This window comes from Tympanuchus pallidicinctus, unplaced genomic scaffold, assembly GCF_026119805.1.
Source record: "Tympanuchus pallidicinctus isolate F22 unplaced genomic scaffold, pur_lepc_1.0 scaffold23, whole genome shotgun sequence".
NCBI lineage: Eukaryota > Metazoa > Chordata > Aves > Galliformes > Phasianidae > Tympanuchus > Tympanuchus pallidicinctus.
Genome location: NW_026294740.1, coordinates 9,057,034 through 9,073,571, shown reverse-complemented (window position 1 = coordinate 9,073,571; position 16,538 = coordinate 9,057,034). Strand labels below are relative to the sequence as shown.

General features: G+C 39.4%; 1 protein-coding gene and 1 long non-coding RNA gene across 7 annotated transcripts in view; one reads left to right on the top strand and one right to left on the bottom strand.

Annotated features, from left to right (window-relative positions):
* Window positions 1-16,538, top strand: part of STXBP4 (syntaxin binding protein 4) — a 54,192-nt gene that overhangs the window by 21,823 nt on the left and 15,831 nt on the right. For 5 of the 6 annotated variants that reach the window (XM_052687795.1, XM_052687794.1, XM_052687793.1 and 2 more), the window contains 5 exons: window positions 248-313; window positions 4,524-4,700; window positions 6,287-6,403; window positions 6,751-6,800; window positions 7,123-7,256. In XM_052687795.1, the coding sequence (XP_052543755.1) occupies window positions 248-313; window positions 4,524-4,700; window positions 6,287-6,403; window positions 6,751-6,800; window positions 7,123-7,256 (544 nt within the window). Of the gene's footprint in view, window positions 1-247; window positions 314-4,523; window positions 4,701-6,286; window positions 6,404-6,750; window positions 6,801-7,122; window positions 7,257-9,300; window positions 11,695-16,538 lie in introns of those variants that run through there. The other variant, XM_052687798.1, reaches the window with a different exon arrangement.
* Window positions 1,755-4,301, bottom strand: LOC128083000 (uncharacterized). Its single transcript, XR_008207920.1, has 2 exons — window positions 4,124-4,301; window positions 1,755-3,391 (listed from the first exon to the last, which is right to left on the bottom strand). It is a non-coding gene; the product is annotated as an uncharacterized LOC128083000 (long non-coding RNA).

Below are 16,538 nucleotides of genomic sequence, written 5' to 3'. Positions count from 1 at the left end.
TAATGAGTATAACGTTAATGAACCCTCCTAAAACTGTCCTTTATGAATTCCAGCTTGATTCTGTCCCAGATCTTAAGAAAATGTTCAGATTTTATTTTTTTCCCACCAGCGCTTTTAAAATCTGTGTGTTTGTGGGCTTATTCAATGTCATTTGTAGAGTGTGTCACAAACTGCAAACACAGCAGTTGGAATCTAGTTTGGAATACAAGCTATGGCATACTTTATTTATTTATTTTTGTTTTTACAGGAAGAATTATCAGAATCTCTGAATTTACAGAAGCAGTTAACAGAGGAACTACAAGCAGTCAAGCAAGTATGCTGAAGTTTCTTTAAAATAAAATCATTCTCTCTTGAAACTTGTTTATATCCCAAATTCCAGCTGGAGCAACTTCCCTGTTTCCTGCTTCTACCAAACACTTCTGTCTGCCCTCCTCCAAAGCTGCTCCCCTTTCTTCTCTCTTGTACTGCTGCAGCCTTCCTTGGAGGCTCTCAGTTGCATCAGATGCAAAAATGCAAAATATAATTTGAAAAATCTTTCAGTTCACTGCTATGCAAAGATCACTTTTACGTTTTTGCTCGTTACGTGTTTCTGTTAAGCACCATTGTTGGTACCTTTCATTCCACAAATGCAAGAGAACTAATTGGAAGCTTCCTCCGTTAATCCTATACCTTCTCCACAGCAGACCCTGATGAATTAAACCAGATTCTTTTTTGGATGAATGTAACCAGAAGTACGTTACAATGGTGCTGCATATGTTTCTGTTCATTAATGGGCCCTCAGGTCGTCACTCCGGACTGGAGCTGGTGTCCATCGGTTCAAACTAAAGCCAAGAGAAAGCACAGACAGTAAACACGGGTGGTATGGCAGCAGGTCCTCCTCGTGGGCCTCAGCTCACACAGCTGCTCTTGTTGAGGACTTTTTTTAGGACCAGTCGGTTCCGGTGCAAGCAATGCCCCTTTTCTACCTGGTGAGGTCCTCATACTTCTAGTTTTCTGTCCAGTCCTGCTACGTGTCCTAAAGGTGGCTTTGCTGGGAGTGAAGCAGCCCACCAAGGGATAAATACAAACATTTCCCATTGAGGTTTTGAGTAACTGCTGCTGAAAAGGGCCCAGATAGTGAAAGAGAGAAATAATAACTGATGTGTCACTGCAGCAGTGCTGTTGTTTGAGTCCCACTTTGGAGGTACAGAGAAGGCTTTTGATGAAAATACAGTTCTGTGTGTTCTGCACATGTTTTCAAGTATTTTATGTATAACTATACATATAACTATACATAAATGGTATATATATGTATATAAGAAATTATTACATTTTTACATGTTGATATAGTGCATATATATACATCTGTGGTTCAGAACCATTGTTGACACTGAGGTTCATAGTGATACACAGTTGATAATAATAGGCAATCTAGACTGCCAGTTGTCAATTTATAATGATATACTTCAGGCTTCTTATCTGAACCTCTTTTTGAGTCCTCTGACACACAGGGATTGTTGGAGGTGAGGAAGGGTACGACTTAGGAAAGTGAAAGTGCAAGTGCTTTCCATTTTTCACTCAGCAAGAAAGTGAAAACTGTTTTGCTGATCTAGGGATATGTTTTTGGCCTTAAGCTGTGGCTATTTTAATTTGCATTAATTTGCATTGAAGGTGCTCAGAGGAGGTAGATGTTTCCTAGAGCAAAAATGAGGATACGTTTTAGATATGCAGCTTAGGTGCTTATCCACACAGAAGTGTAAGAAATAGAATGGGTGCAGTGTCTCTGAGGTGCTTTATTTCAGGAGAAATAATGGAAAAACAGGTTATGTGAAAGTGTGAGCAACTTTTTTCTTGGTGTACTGAAGCCCACCTCACCCTTCTTTCTGCCAGTCTAGAAGCCATAACTTGAATGCTGCCTCTTTTTTTTTGTATATGTATTAAGAAATACATCTTCATTATGACGGGTAGAGGTGTGGCGCAGTCCTTAATGGAAGAAGTCTCAGCACTGAACACTGACTGAGTCAGTGTTAAAGTTGTGATTTTTTTCCAGGCATAGATGCTGAGGGGCTTTTCCCAAAAGATTCTGCAGCTTTCCATGTAGGTATGGCCATGTCAGGGTTTCTGTTCCTTTCCTTTCCTCCCCAGTCTTGTGACTTTGGTTCAGTGATTGTGGTGGCTGGGTTATTTCTCAGATAAAGCCTGTAAACATTTCAATTAATTCGAGGGAGAAATACCTGGCACGTAAGAAACCTGCACCTTACCTTCTCCATAAGGATTCCATTCTGTTCTGCAGCCTGCACTCAGCTGTGGTGGTGGCTTTGTGCCACATTGGGACAAAGGGTTCCATCAAGCATTTATTTGGGTAAAATATTTGCAGCTGTTATGTCTTCCTTTATGCCTGCAGTCAAAAGGGATGAGACGAGGTGCTGCTGCAGCATGCTGTAGTCCACCTGTTCTCGTGGTGGATGCCCCCCAGCTCTGTGGGTTAGAACCGACCGCGTCACAGCAGTGCCAGCTTCAGTAACTGTAGAACTGGGAAAGCTGATGGCCTCCATCCCTGTGTGCTCCCTGCTGGAGGAAACAGCTCTGGTTTGTCAGAAAATTCTGCTAATTCAGTCCTGGTGTGGATAATCGTTTCCTTGTAATAGAAGAGTCCATTGTTCGTTAATTATTCCTTTAGGTCTTTCATTGTTGAAATCTGGTCATACTTAGTCTGCTATTACAGAGGAATTAATATTCAACAATTGGGTTTCAGAAGAAACAATGGAGGAGTGAAGGCAGTTCTGGGTTAGAAGAGATTAAGCCTCTATCTCAAGGAAGTCTTATTTCAAAATAAAGACCTCCCTTTTCATTATAGCAGTTCTCCCATGACATATTTGCTATCAGTTTATTTAAATAATTCCCACCAATGCATTTTTAAGATGCTACCCTTTGTCGGGGCCTCTGTGTTCATTTCTATTCAGCAAACTTAGTACCTTTTCACTTTTCTCTCCAAGAGCCCTTCCCTCACTGCTGGTACCTTTGCTACTGAAGACTATGAAAACATCCTTTGTCATCTGCAGGGCCCACCTTTTCTTGCTGATGAGTCACAGCAGCAGGGAAGTCCTGCAGAAGCAGGAGGTTTGATCTCTGCAGATATGGATTGGGATTTCTAAGAAATCCCCTGACTAATTTGAAGGAAAGGGAACTGCTGTGAGCCACGTGCAGGAGGGACGCGTTGTCTGTGCTGTGCCCGTGAGCAGCTGTCTGTCTGTCTGTCTGTCTGTCAGCCAGCGCTGCTCAGCTCCGGGTGCTGTGCTAACGGCTGGCAGCAGGACGAGCTGCCCAACAGAGACGCTGCTTTCGGGTCGCCTGTGTTCCCAGGTGCAGATGACAGTCATGTCGAATGCATTGGCCACACCTGCTTGTGCTTCTGAAGGAAAATAGCAAATGTCTATATTCGCTATCAAAGGGTATTAAAATGTATCTTTCATCAGTTATAGTAGAAAGGTCTTTATATAAAAGCTGTCATCTGTACTAGTGATATTGCTGTTTGCTACATGTGTGCTTCTTTCCTTCATTGCTTTATTTCCCAAAGGACCAGAATGTCCCTGGCAATTATCCAAATTGGTATTACGTTGCAAAACCATTGTAAATATGGGGTAGATGGTGTCCTATATATGTCATTCAGATTAATTTACTTACAGCCTGAAAAAATATAATTGTTTTCTTGGGCTAACAGATTACAGGTTAAAAAACATGAAACTGACAGTGGTGGAGCTGGCCATCATTCTATATGAAAAACATTCAGACAAAGTGTAGGAAAACCTGGCTTGAAGAATATTGCTTGCAAAATAGGCATGTTTCTAAGTTAGGAAACAATGGAATTAAATCTGCCTTTGTAAGCCTAACTGAACTTTCTACTCATTCATACTATGACACCTGTTAAACATTATATGACGTATTTTCCATGAAATTTGAAGTTGAATTTGAGTTGATGAACTGAGCATTGACAGCATTTACTTCTAGCTGAATAAGAATTTAACAGTTTCTCTTTTCTAATTTTCTACATATATTTCTAAATAAATGTTACGTGACGCTGCTCTGTGGTAATGCAGAATAACAAGAGCAGGAACTGGGCAGGAAAATTAAAAACAGCACTTACTTTAAGAGCAGTTTAGACTGAATGGTTGCATCTGGAATCCACCTGCATGATGTGCAAACTCAGGCAGTGATAGTAAAGTATGTAGCAACATCATTAGAAGGACTTCGCCTCCTGCAGAAGCAATGGGAAAAATTAACAGCTTTGGATGCATTTCCATAAAGCTTTTCATTCAATTGGATTTAAAGTAGTCATAGAATTAATGTTGTAATTCATTGGGAATGTCATCTCTCTGTAAAAACCTGATGTAAAAATCAGGAAGTGGATCAGCTGACTGAAAACTAGAAGGCAGCCCTAACGTGAACCACGATGCTTTTAAGCTAAATTTGCAGGTAAAAAAAAAAAAAAATCCTTTGTTATTAGCAGGAGTTGTAACTTGTCAATTAAATTCTATCATCTACAGGAAGCCAAGGCAGCTGTAGAGGAGACAAGAGCCCTGCGAAGCAGGATTCATCTTGCAGAAGCTGCACAGAGACAGGCGCGCGGAATGGAGATGGACTACGAAGAAGTGATTCGCCTGCTGGAAGCTGAAATCGTGGAGCTGAAGGCTCAGCTCTCTGATCACTGTGGCCAAAATAAAGTAAGCAAAGCAGTCTCCTGTTATAGTTACCATGGTTTCCTTGCTGTTGTCATGTATCTTGTTTTCATTTTCTTTTCATCTGCTTTGCTAAAGTAGGTCACTGTTTGTCTTGTATTATTCAATAACTGGAATGATTTGTAGTGGGGGGGATAATGTGGAGTGCGTGAGTCTTCCTTTATCCAGACATCTTTGGGCTGGAAAAACAGGAGCTGGAAGCACATGTGGGCCATGTCACCATGGCACATCTCGAGCATTAGAGCAGGAATAGTTTCTGCTCTGTAGACAGCAGCTGTGAAGATGGTGCACACATTTGTTTGCCTCTGTACCTATGTAAAAGTTACCTGAATGGTTTTTTATGCTTCTGCTAGATTAATGTTACAAAATCCAGTGCTGTTCTTAAGTACATGTGGATTTAATCAAGATAGTAATTTAAATGATACCAACAGTAGTGTGCCAGTGAAATTTCCTACAATTTTTTAATTGAGTCTCATACTTTAAAGCTACTTCATTTCCAGTGAATCATTTCAAAGTATGCTGAGGAGTAAAAATATTGGAGGTGCTTTTAATCTTCTGCACATGGTTCAAACAAGTGCAGACAGGTTGGCGTGTGTGTTTGCCTTCTTTTTCTCTTGAAAAATAGATGTGCATAAGAATTAATGGTGAAGGAGGCTTAATGAACTGCTGCCTTTTTTCACGGTGAGAATTAATTCAATATTAAAAGGTTTTAATAAGATAAAACTGACCCCTGCGGTGTATGAGCTTACGGAGGAGCAACACAGGAAATGTGTGTAACTTCCAGGGAGAAATTCCCCTCATCTGATGGCATGGGTGATCGGTCACAGCCTTTCCAAACATCGGGGTGAAATACCTACATGCACAGCTGAAAGCAGTGCCTGTGTAGAAAAAGTGTTTCTTAGCTGAGAATTTGCTCTATCAAATAATGTTGTACTGCTCTGTGTTATAGTTCCCATGTATGTAAGTAGGAGGCATTGCTTTTGGGCAACCTACATGCATATAAAAACTTTTCTCATGGTGAACAGTTCCAAGGACTCGAGAGAAAACCCTGAGCCTTCAGCACCTGATCTAATGAGTGAGACTCAGTGGTGCTGGGCTCACACTGTCTGAAGCTGAAGGAGAGGAAGGATGAATAACTCAGGTCGATAGCTTATACAAGCGCACGTGGAGAAATCCTGGGGGGTGATTTTCAATATGATATGCCATAATTGCTCTGCTGGACAAAGGATGGACAGACGCAAAGCAGAGGGCCACAACTCCTCACATACTGGCTGTTTGTGGCACCCTGCTGACAGGTCCTGCCAGCGTCACTTCAGCGCTGTTCATCTGTTCATAAGTCAGTACAGAGCATCCTCGGTTTCAGCCCATCGCTGCTGTCAGCTGCCAGTCTGAATGTATCTTGATGTGATACCCGGGAGCTTATTTACTAGAGCTTACCTGAGCAGGTATGGGTAGGAAACATAAGGTGTAAAACATTTCATTTTAATCCACACCTTTTACCTTTGTGAGCCATAGGAGCAAATGATGAAAATAAAAGCCTTAAACTAGCACGTACCAAACATCTTTTCCAGGATAGCATCCAAGATTTGAGAAAGAGGGTTACTGTTCTTGACTGTCAGCTGCGGAAATCGGAGTCGGCTAGGAAGAGCTTTGAGGTGGCTACTGAAAAACTGCTACAATTCGTAGAGGTAACTGTGCCACTGCACTGTTCTGTTTGGAAAAGCCCTGTGTTGATTCCCCAGCTTGGTGCACCATGCTGGAAATACAGGTGCTGTTCTTGTAGGAATGTCTTTTCATCTTGCTGTATGTGGAGTCAGTGAAACTGGTTGGATTTCTTAAACGTATTTTTCACGAGCATACTGACTTCTGTGAAATACTGCAGAGGAAGAAGGCAGAAAAATGGTATTTAGTAACGTTTTGAAATGCTATAACAGAAACAACATTATGAAGTACAGATCAGAGCCCATGTGCCAAAGATCTGACCTTCTTGACTGCACTGATTTATGAGCTGTTAACTTCTTACTGTGGCCAACAGGTTGTGCATGAAATGCTTTCCGAAAACTCTCCTTCCTCGGCTGTTCTGAGGTAAGCAGATATGAGCTGTTATTCACACACATATTGAAAAATAATCTACTTTTGTCCCTAAAAATTGTCTTGTATTTTTTCCTTAGTTTTCTGTTGTATGTTTCTGAATGCTGTTATACTCAATGCGGGGGTGGGAAATTAAATATGCTGTTTTATTTTAGCTTTCCTAAAAGCCTTTGTTATACAGACAGAATAATTCTGAAACCAACTTATGCTCGATGATACTAGTGATTTTTTCACAGAATGACACTCAAGCTTTACTTTATTGAAAGGAACCTTTGCTCACCTTACAAATAAATGCTTTTTTCTCCCCTTCTTTTAGTGGCAGAAGGACACCATTGTCTTCTAAAGCACTTCTTGCCCGGCTGGGGAGGATTGGACCAACTGTTACCACAGCTCTTGCAGCAGAAGCCAGGGACCTTGCCAAGTCTGTCCGTGCCATTCTGGAAGTAAACTGTGAGTAAGAGCTGCGTGCCTGTGTGTGTGTACACTTGTATACATGCACATAAGCACTTCATTTCTTTCATTAAATGTTGGAGCTTTAGCATCTTGCTCAGTAATTGAGCATGAGGAGTTTCAGCAGTCGCCTTGTTTGTTTTTTCCCAAGTGTGGAAAAAGGCTCCTGAGTATGGGTTCTGTTCCCACTGTGTTCAGAGTGTGGTGTGGGTATGGTTACCAGAATGCACTGTCTTTCAGAATGACAGAAGACCTACCAAAGCAGGCTAGGGGCTGCTGCTCCTATCCTGTCAGTGTTTCCAGTCCTAACCATACCATAACATTAACTCCTTCAAGTGCATTGTTCTCTCATGGTTGTTTTGGTGGCTTTTCTGTGGTCTGTCTCACCCAGAAGAATTTATACACTGTATTATTTTTTCATTTGATTCTGAGACTACAGAGCTGCCTGCATTCTGGTAGCTTAAGATTCAATCAGTACTTCAAAAAAATACAGAAAGTAGAAGATGAAAAACTTTTATGTCTGGAGTTACAAGTGTTCTTCCTTCTTAATGCTCTTAAAATATACATGCATATTTTCCTTAATTTTAAGCACACCTCACAGGACAGTTCATTGCACAAAGGCTCCTAATGTCAGCTGAGTGTAGTAGTAATTACCCTATTTAAGCAAATTGAATGTATTTGCTAATTCCCTGAGTCATGTAACAAATAACAGTGTGACCTTCAGAAATAAATAGTGGAAACAAAGAACAAAAAAGTAAATAAGACTTTGTAACAGTGCTGTGAATGATAATGAAGTCACGGAGTTTTTTGGAATCTTTCAATATTTTTCTAGGAAAATGCACGGGGCATTTCCTTGTGTTATTTCTGTTAGCATGTATGTTGTTTTGGTGGGCTGGCAGTTTGGTAGCAGCGGATCCAGTTTTTACATTTGTACTTTTTCCTTTGCCTTTTGCACATACTCTTTGCTTTGGAGTTAATAACAGTGGCCAGGAGGGAGGGGAATTTGTTTTCCACCAGTGACAATGGAAGTGTGCTGTGACATTAAGTTGTTTCTATCGCACTACACAGGAAATCATGCAAGGAAAACTTTTAGTCCTAAATGCAATTGAATTCTACCGTGTGGTTGTCAAGCGTAACAGGTAGGACAGGTCAGAAAGTTCTAGAGCCACAGCAAGGATCCCTTTTATGAACCTGTAAGTTGAAAACAGCTCTGCAGAGAAGGATTTAATGATTGAGCATCATCCTTCCGAGTTCATTCTTATTTGGAGAGCATTACAGATAGACTTGGGATGTGATGAGCTTGTGTGTGAGATTAAAGCTTTAAGGCTTTCCTCTCTCAAAGAAAAGAAATGAAAAAAAAAAGACAAATAGTTACAGCACAGGAACTGGCATTCTGTCTGCAGCCTTCTAGGCCAGATTCTCACAGCACATTCTCTGTGTGATCTTCTGATTTCTTGCAGATGTGCTGTCCTAAAAAGGGCTCTCATGTATGTAGCATTTCATAAATATCATACATTAAAGAAAAAAGGACTGTAGACACTACTTAGAAGACTTCCTTTTTATCCAGACAAGTGCCTCCAAATTAAAATTTGTTATTGAGTTCTTACAGAACTGGATTGAATACTTCTGAGATTGTTAAGTGGATAAAAATCTACTGCTGGACATTCATCATTATGCCCTTTAATTTTTACTTTATTTACAGTAGATGTGAAACACATCTAGGTGTAGAGTGTTCTTCTAAATGGAAACTGATTTCCTTGTTAAAAATCATCCTTGACATCCAGAACAAAATGGCATATGCATGAGCTAGCTGCACAGAGTGACCTCTGTTGCACAATAGCTTCACATTTTGCCTGGGGGAAGAGGTTTAAAAGAAGTTCAGTGTATTCTTGAAACTCTCCAAGTACACATTGCCTTGTCTGTAATGATGCTGCAGAGCAGTTTTCAGCTTGGTAGGCTGAATGACAGCTACGTGATGTCAGTTTGGTGATTTAAGCCAGGATTCTGTATAAAACAAACAAAACCAACCCCCTTTGTTTTACAGTGCTTACTACTACAGGATCCTCCAGTTCCAGAAATGCAAATCAGAGTAATAAACAGAATAATCAAGCACGTCTCTTGAAAGATTCATTCTTCATCTTCCTGAAAGGCTGTTAGCTATTTTTAGGCAGTAAGTCTTGGGAGGCCTTTCTGCTTTGCAGAATACCATCTCCTTAAGACACAAAGAAAATTACTTTCATCTTACAAAGGATCATAATGCCTCAGCAAAGGAACCGTAACATTTAAAAGTAGCTGCTGCTGCACTTAGTAGTCCATCTGGTAAAGAAAAAAATTGAGAAAGCAACTTCTTCTTTTCTATTACAAAATTTAAAAAGAAATATACTTGATAATGGCAAAATCTGATTAGCTCTGGAACATACTTCTCTCTTCATACAGCAGGCAGTGAGCATTTTGAAACGTTCAGCAGAATAACACAGCATTCAAGTATTCTGACTGCGAATTTCCTCACCCTGCCTCTGACTTTTCTATTAAAAAATACAGTCTTGCCCTTGTTGATATAATCCCAACCATCAGTATCTGTTACGTGCTCAGAAGCCTGCTTCTCTGATCTGTGATCACTAAAGCAGCATATCTTGAGCTATTTCTTGACATCATTTTCCTTTAATCTCTTTTCCTGCCTGGGATCTGGCCGTCATTGGAAGTTCACTAAAAGTATCTCCAAAGACATATCTTCCAAAAATCCTGCTGCCCTGATTTTGATCTCTCCAGGTACTGCAGTGGGCATTATGCATTCACTTATGAAGATCCTACAGGCAGGGGTTCAGTTGCCCACTTTTTGCGTTCATTTTCCTTGTATGCTGATTGCACATGAAAAGAAGGCAATGGGAAGAGCTGGTGGTCAGCAGCCATGGGTGTTTGTTCTTTTGGTAGTGAAGTTGCTGTTACTTTCTGGACCACAGATGAAGTCTTACATCTCAGGTATTAACAGCTAAAATATGGAATCCCTCAATTTCTTCTGTTTACTTTTTAAACTACATTATGGTAAGTTGCCAACATAGCTCCATGTTTAGCAAGCTGTTAGTTGTCCCTTCTCATTCCTTTGACACAGTTATGTGGCAGAGCTACAAGGAAAAGTAGCAAGTCTTCTCAAACAGTAGTTGCTAATTTGAGAATAGTTAATACTGCTAAATATTCATGTTCTTTTTAATTACACATTACAGCCTCGGTATATTTATTACAGTCAAATTAATGCCATATACTTTATTAGTTTTGTTCTTAAAATTAAGGATATGGCAGTGGTGTAATTTTGTACAGCTGTTTGGCTTAGCTGATTGGGAAAGCTGTGGAGAAGTTAATAGGTAAGCACTGGGTGTTTCCCCCTGCCTTTTTGATTTATGTGCATTGATATCTAGCTGTAATTGTGAGACAGGCATACTGTGGCTAACTTGACTCTTAGTAATTAGCATAGTGGTATTAAAGATGCATTTGCAGAGCCCAAGTATCAAAATTCTTCCCTTCCATTGACCCCACAAATATTTTCAGATTGCTGGCACTGGCTCGTGCTGCTATGTTTTTATTTTTTCAGTGTCAGAGCAAGAAAATAATTCCCTGCGAGGTGTCTTTCTAACGACATTTCTGCACTGGGAGGACAACATTGCTTTAATATAGTTCCAGCTAATAAACTCAGAATGTACCTTTTCTTCCTGAATGAAAGAGCTGCTTGAGAAAGAGCAGCATAATAACAACTGAAGAGATAACTGTACATTCACTGTTCTGGTAAGGCCATAAATATTTCAGTGAGTTACTCAAATCAGAAATGAGGAGACCTATTAAATTATACAACATATGTTCTTAAAGCATCTATACAGCTCCCATTGTTTTTGACTAGCAAAAGAAGTAATCTTAAAATCTACGCTGTGTGCTTAAAGGTGTAGAGATTACATTTGTTAATTAGCAGCACTGGTATTCTGGTGTCCTGCTCTTCTCGATAGAAAACAGTGCTCATTAAGGAAATACCTGAACTTAAAAGCTGTGTCCATAGTGTTAAAAAAATAAATAAGCCTAGTGAGGCCACGTTGGGGTTTAATGGTTGATTAGAAAGGCAGCAGACAGCAAAATCTCTCTGTTTTGCTTTTGGGTTTTCTGTTCAGTTTTAATGTGATTGATGGGGTGTGTGTTGAGGTGCTATCTTGCAACCTAAAAAAAGCCATAAAGTCTGTTTCTTTGGCCAGGATGGATTTGATTTAACAGTAAATACTTGGACGAAGACAAGTGAAGACTTGTTTGGTACATAATGTAATGCACATGCATTACTTCTGTGAATTTGAGGTATAAAAATGCCTTGTGAATGGGAAGCAGAAGAAATATGTATATGTAATGTAAATCACACAGATGCTTCCAAAACTAGACAAGTACTTGGAATAGTACCAATGAATCTGAAAACATATGGCTAGAAAGATTCTCCAGCAATTAGGTAGGGCACCTGCCTGCCTTCAGCAATTACACCTACATGAATCCAGACAGGTGTTTGTCAAACATATTCTGCTTTCTGGCTTTTCTGGACAAACGATTCCCATGCTTAATTATCTTTGCCATTAGGAGGCTTTTCCTTTGGCCTAAATCCTCACTGTGGTTTAAGTCCATTGCTGCTTTTTCTTCATTCCAGTGGTTATTGAAAACATCCTAGTATGTTCTTCTTTGTGGTACCTTTTAATATATTTGAAGATATCATTTCACCATTGAATTTTCTGTTCCCGAAATAAGCCCCTAATACCAGTTTGCTCATTTTTTGCTGTTCTGGCTGTTTTATCATTCTTTTGTTTCTCTGGATTCTTTCCAGTTCATCAACATTGCATTATGCCATGTAATTGACACCTTCCTATAGGAAATAAAATGGACTAATAGGTTTGTTTGCTTTAAGATACAGCATACAAAAGCTCTTAGGCTGGTACACGTGTTCCTCTTTCCAGGTTTAAATTCATGTACAAGAATCAGAACATTCCAAATTGCAGTTATATACAAGCTGGGAAGCTACATAAGAGGTGATACTTAGAAGGACAGAATAATTTTATCGTCTGATCACATTAAAAGAAAAACTATTTAAAGTATCATGAAGGGATACTTTAAAGCAAGTATGTGAACAAATTGCTAGCTAATTTACTGGTGATTGAACATGTATTTTATTCCCAGTGTTTCACAGCAATGAGAAAGACAATTCAATGTGTAAACCTATTTAAGAGTTCTTTAATGTGACCTAGATTTTAGAACTCTGTTGCTGCCGCTAGAAAAGCAATTTATTCCTTTTCCATTCACTTACCTTTAATGAGAAAAGATGAATCAGCTTTTGAATAGGCACTGTCTGTACTGACTTTCTAATCAAAACATTTTAATAATGAAAAACAAGTAAGTGATATTATTATACCATAAAATGGAGATGCTCTAACAAGATTAGGACAGACTTGTTAAGTAAATTTCCAGCATCTCTGATAAGAAGACTTCATTAAGGAACAAATCTTTAGAAGTCTTTGCACGTGTTCAGTTCTTACTGTGACCCAGCCATGAAAAAATTAAATGACTTGGTGCCTCTTCCCATACTTGTTCTCAGTAACTGTGGAAACGACAGTCAAAACTGTGTAGAACCAACAACTGTGCCGGATGGTGGGTACTTCCTAAGTTCCCTCATCTTAATTTCTGTTGACATAATGATTAGAATTTTTTTACATGTATTGACAATTAATTACAGTACAACGTCCTTGACGTGAGGAAGAAGAAAACAGAAATACTTCTCAGTTTTGCAGCATGCAAATTGCTCCCAATCAAAGAAGTCAGAGACGGGAATTGAACCCATATGTTCTCAATTCCAGATAGTGCCTCAAACTCCAGGCTGTTTTTGACCCGCCAGCACAGGTCAGCCCAGGATGCTGGTTGTCAGAGAGGAGGGTGCCCAGATGTCTGTTGGGGTGCACGTATCTGCACACCAGTCAGGGAGTAACTATCTCCTCATTTCAGGTACTAAAAAATTAGATAACCATTACAGCAGGAAGCACAACCAAAGCTGTTTGTGCAGTTAATGCTGAGTTAATTTTCCATGGCTATGCAGTTAGGAGCACCCTGAGAGTGGATTAATGCTAATTTCCTTTGCTTAGAATGTCAGTGCATGCTGAAGCCATCAGTGCTCATCTTGCATAGGAGGGGCAATGTGCTGCTCTGTCAGTTCCTTCAGTTGGCACATTTTTTTCACTTCTTTTCAGTAGGTAGGAGTGAGAAGCTGAGGGCTAGCAGAGTTACTTAGACGTACATGGTGAATGTGGTGCACAAATGTGAAAACTGAAATGGGAAGAGGCATGGAAGAAGTTGATTGCCAAGAGTGGAATAGGAAGATTTCAAAAGTGTATTTTGAGAATTTGCAATAGCAAAACATAATTGCTTGGTGCTTATGAAGGAGATCCAAATGAGGTACAAAATATACATCTCGTACTGAATCTGTCATCTTGTCCCATGAAGCATGTATATCATGAACGGGAAGCTGGGGATGGTGATTTTGGCTCCTGTTAGTGGTTGGTACAATTATTCTGTTGGAATCTTTCACAATTAGGATAAAATAAATATGCTAATTTTGGTACACAGTGAATTAGTGAATTTATTTTTCTTCAGATTTACTATGGAAAAAAGGCATCTATCCTAGTTTCTAGGAACATTTGACAATTGTTATAATACACTGGTCCTGAAGTCACGTCTGTCTATAAGTAAAGCCCTTCTTTAACTCAGGTGTAGTTACAGTGGCTTTAGTAACAGGCTGAATGGGTGTTGTTTTAATGCATTCTCACAATTCTTGCTTCATAACAAAATAGTATTTCTTACTTACTTTGGTCCATACTTACTGTGGAGCTCAGCTGAAAGTAGTTATGTGGTTCTCAAATTGAAGGTGGTACATGCCAGCCCCTGCATGGATTAATTTCATCATCAGTGCATAAAAGTAAGATATTGCTTAGCAATAAAGGCGTATCATGTAATAGTATTACTTTTTAAATCTCAGACAATCTCTGTCCAATTCTAATTTTAGGCTTTTTCATTTGTTACCAATGAATGCTTTCTAATTAAACTTATATTTAACAAATGCGTCAGGGAGCGGTGCGAGATGACAGTGATGGAAGTGGGTGGGTGGCACAATAGATGGTGACAAGAGGATTTGATCCAGTGAGGAGAGGAGGAGACAAATGAACTCCAGAACAGAGGGAGTAGTAACCAGGGGAGCAAGAGAAAGGGATGCTGTGGAAAAAATGATTTGGAGCAGGTCTGTGCACTGAAGTACTCCAGGCTGTTCCCACTTGGTCCTGCGTGCCTCGTGTGCAGAGGATTGGCTTTTGAAGTCAGAACGTGTTATTCCACATTAGTGAAATTAGCTGGAAGAGGACAGTGCTGACTTAGTACAAGAATGTACTCGAGAGAGCACTTCACTTCTATGAATTTAGCTTTTTTAGCCTGGGAATGAACTTAGGAGCCAGTATTAAAATGTAATGTATGTAAGGACATGGTGCAGATTTCTTCCCCAGCTATGGCCCATGTCTCTGATTGTACAGTAATTATTGTGTGTTGTGAAAATAATACTGTGTTCTTAACTGATCACAAACAGGCAGTCATGTTAATAGTGAATATAAGAAATAAAGAGCTTATGGTTTTCAGTGTAAGTTATTAAATAATGCATGTTTTCTGGAAGGTTTCTCTCTACAGAAATAATCAGTATAATTTTAAATTCCTTTCGTGTTGGAATTTCAGGGAATGCAGTCTCTCTTGGGCATTCTGCATGCTTAAGAGATGTTCTCTGTTTCTTACCAAGACTTGGTGCAGTTGCACAGGATCAGGCCAGTGCCTAGCTGATGGCATGGCTGGATTGTCAGTGTTCCCTCTGGGCTATAAGGATTTATCCAAAGGTCAGTGGTTTTCTGTTAGCTGATAATGGCTTATGTACCTCAGCTTGTTCTCACACAAATGAGCATCTTCTACAGCGTACCTTACAAGAACAGCATCCATTGCTGAAGCAGACAGACTCAGTGCAGCCCAGTTATTTGCTGCAGCTTTTCCATTCCTTCAAAAAGGAAGTCAGAGTATTTCACAGTGATGTTACTGCACAGTATGGTGACTTCTGCGGTTTCTGCATAATTGTGTTTTGTTGTATGCATCTGATTGCTGTCGGCTAAGCAGAAGAAAGCATTTTATTGCCTTAATGAAGTGAGGTGTGCTTATTTTTCATTACACTACGAACCTCCTGCATAAAAACAGGCCTCAGCTAGACTGTTCACTTCTCTTTTTAATTACAGTATTAATAATTGTATCCTACAGAATGTAAAACTGTATTTAAATAGAGGATATTAGCAGTTAGTTGAAAAACATGCATTTTTTTGTTTTAATAGCATTCAGCTTCTGAAGGGATACCTTTTTTTTTTCTTCAAATAATGTTTCAGGAATGTGATTCTTTATCCATCTTGAAGGCACCTATTAGTAACCTCAGTGCCTGCATGACTATTGCTCTCACTTGAACTTAAGAGTGCATTCCAGGAAGAATTTGTTCAAATTTGGATTTCCTAATTCCTAAGCTAGGAAAAAAAAGGACACCTACAGTAAAGTCTGATCCCCAGGTACTGATCAGAGGTCATTCAGTCTTGGTTCCTGAAATAAGCCATCTGACTGAGCATTGTTCATATCTTAGCATTTCCATTGTATCCATGCTGTTTCCGATAACTGTACCAAGTTCTTCAAGGGCAATTATTAGAACAAAAGCACTTCTAATAGTTAATAATTTCATGATTACCAGAAAGATCTTAAAGTTGATCATATAAGCCAGTGTTCCAGTAAAAATGAGATCTAAGCTTTCACCGTGTGATTTATTTTTTTCATTACTCTCCTAGTACCTAACTACTGTTCAATGCAGTGCATTTGTCTCAGTAAGAGATGTTTGCTGACATAGATGGGTCGGTATCATATGATCAATAGGAAATGGAAGGCACAAGGTCGTCTTTCACCATGTTCTGTGTCAAAATAAGAACAGTATTTTTCCTAAAGCTTGGTTTCTAGGAACACTGCTGACTGGAGACAAGCCACCCTGCCAACCTTACTCTAAATTAGCATAAATTTCAATTGCCAGTATTTCCCAGATGTCTCCACTTGAAAACTACTGACTCCATCTTTGTTTTATTAAATCGCAACAAACAAAAGAAGAAAAAAGAATTGAATTTGATATGTGAAAGACAAGAATTGAATGTCCCTTTAGAGTACTATTCACAA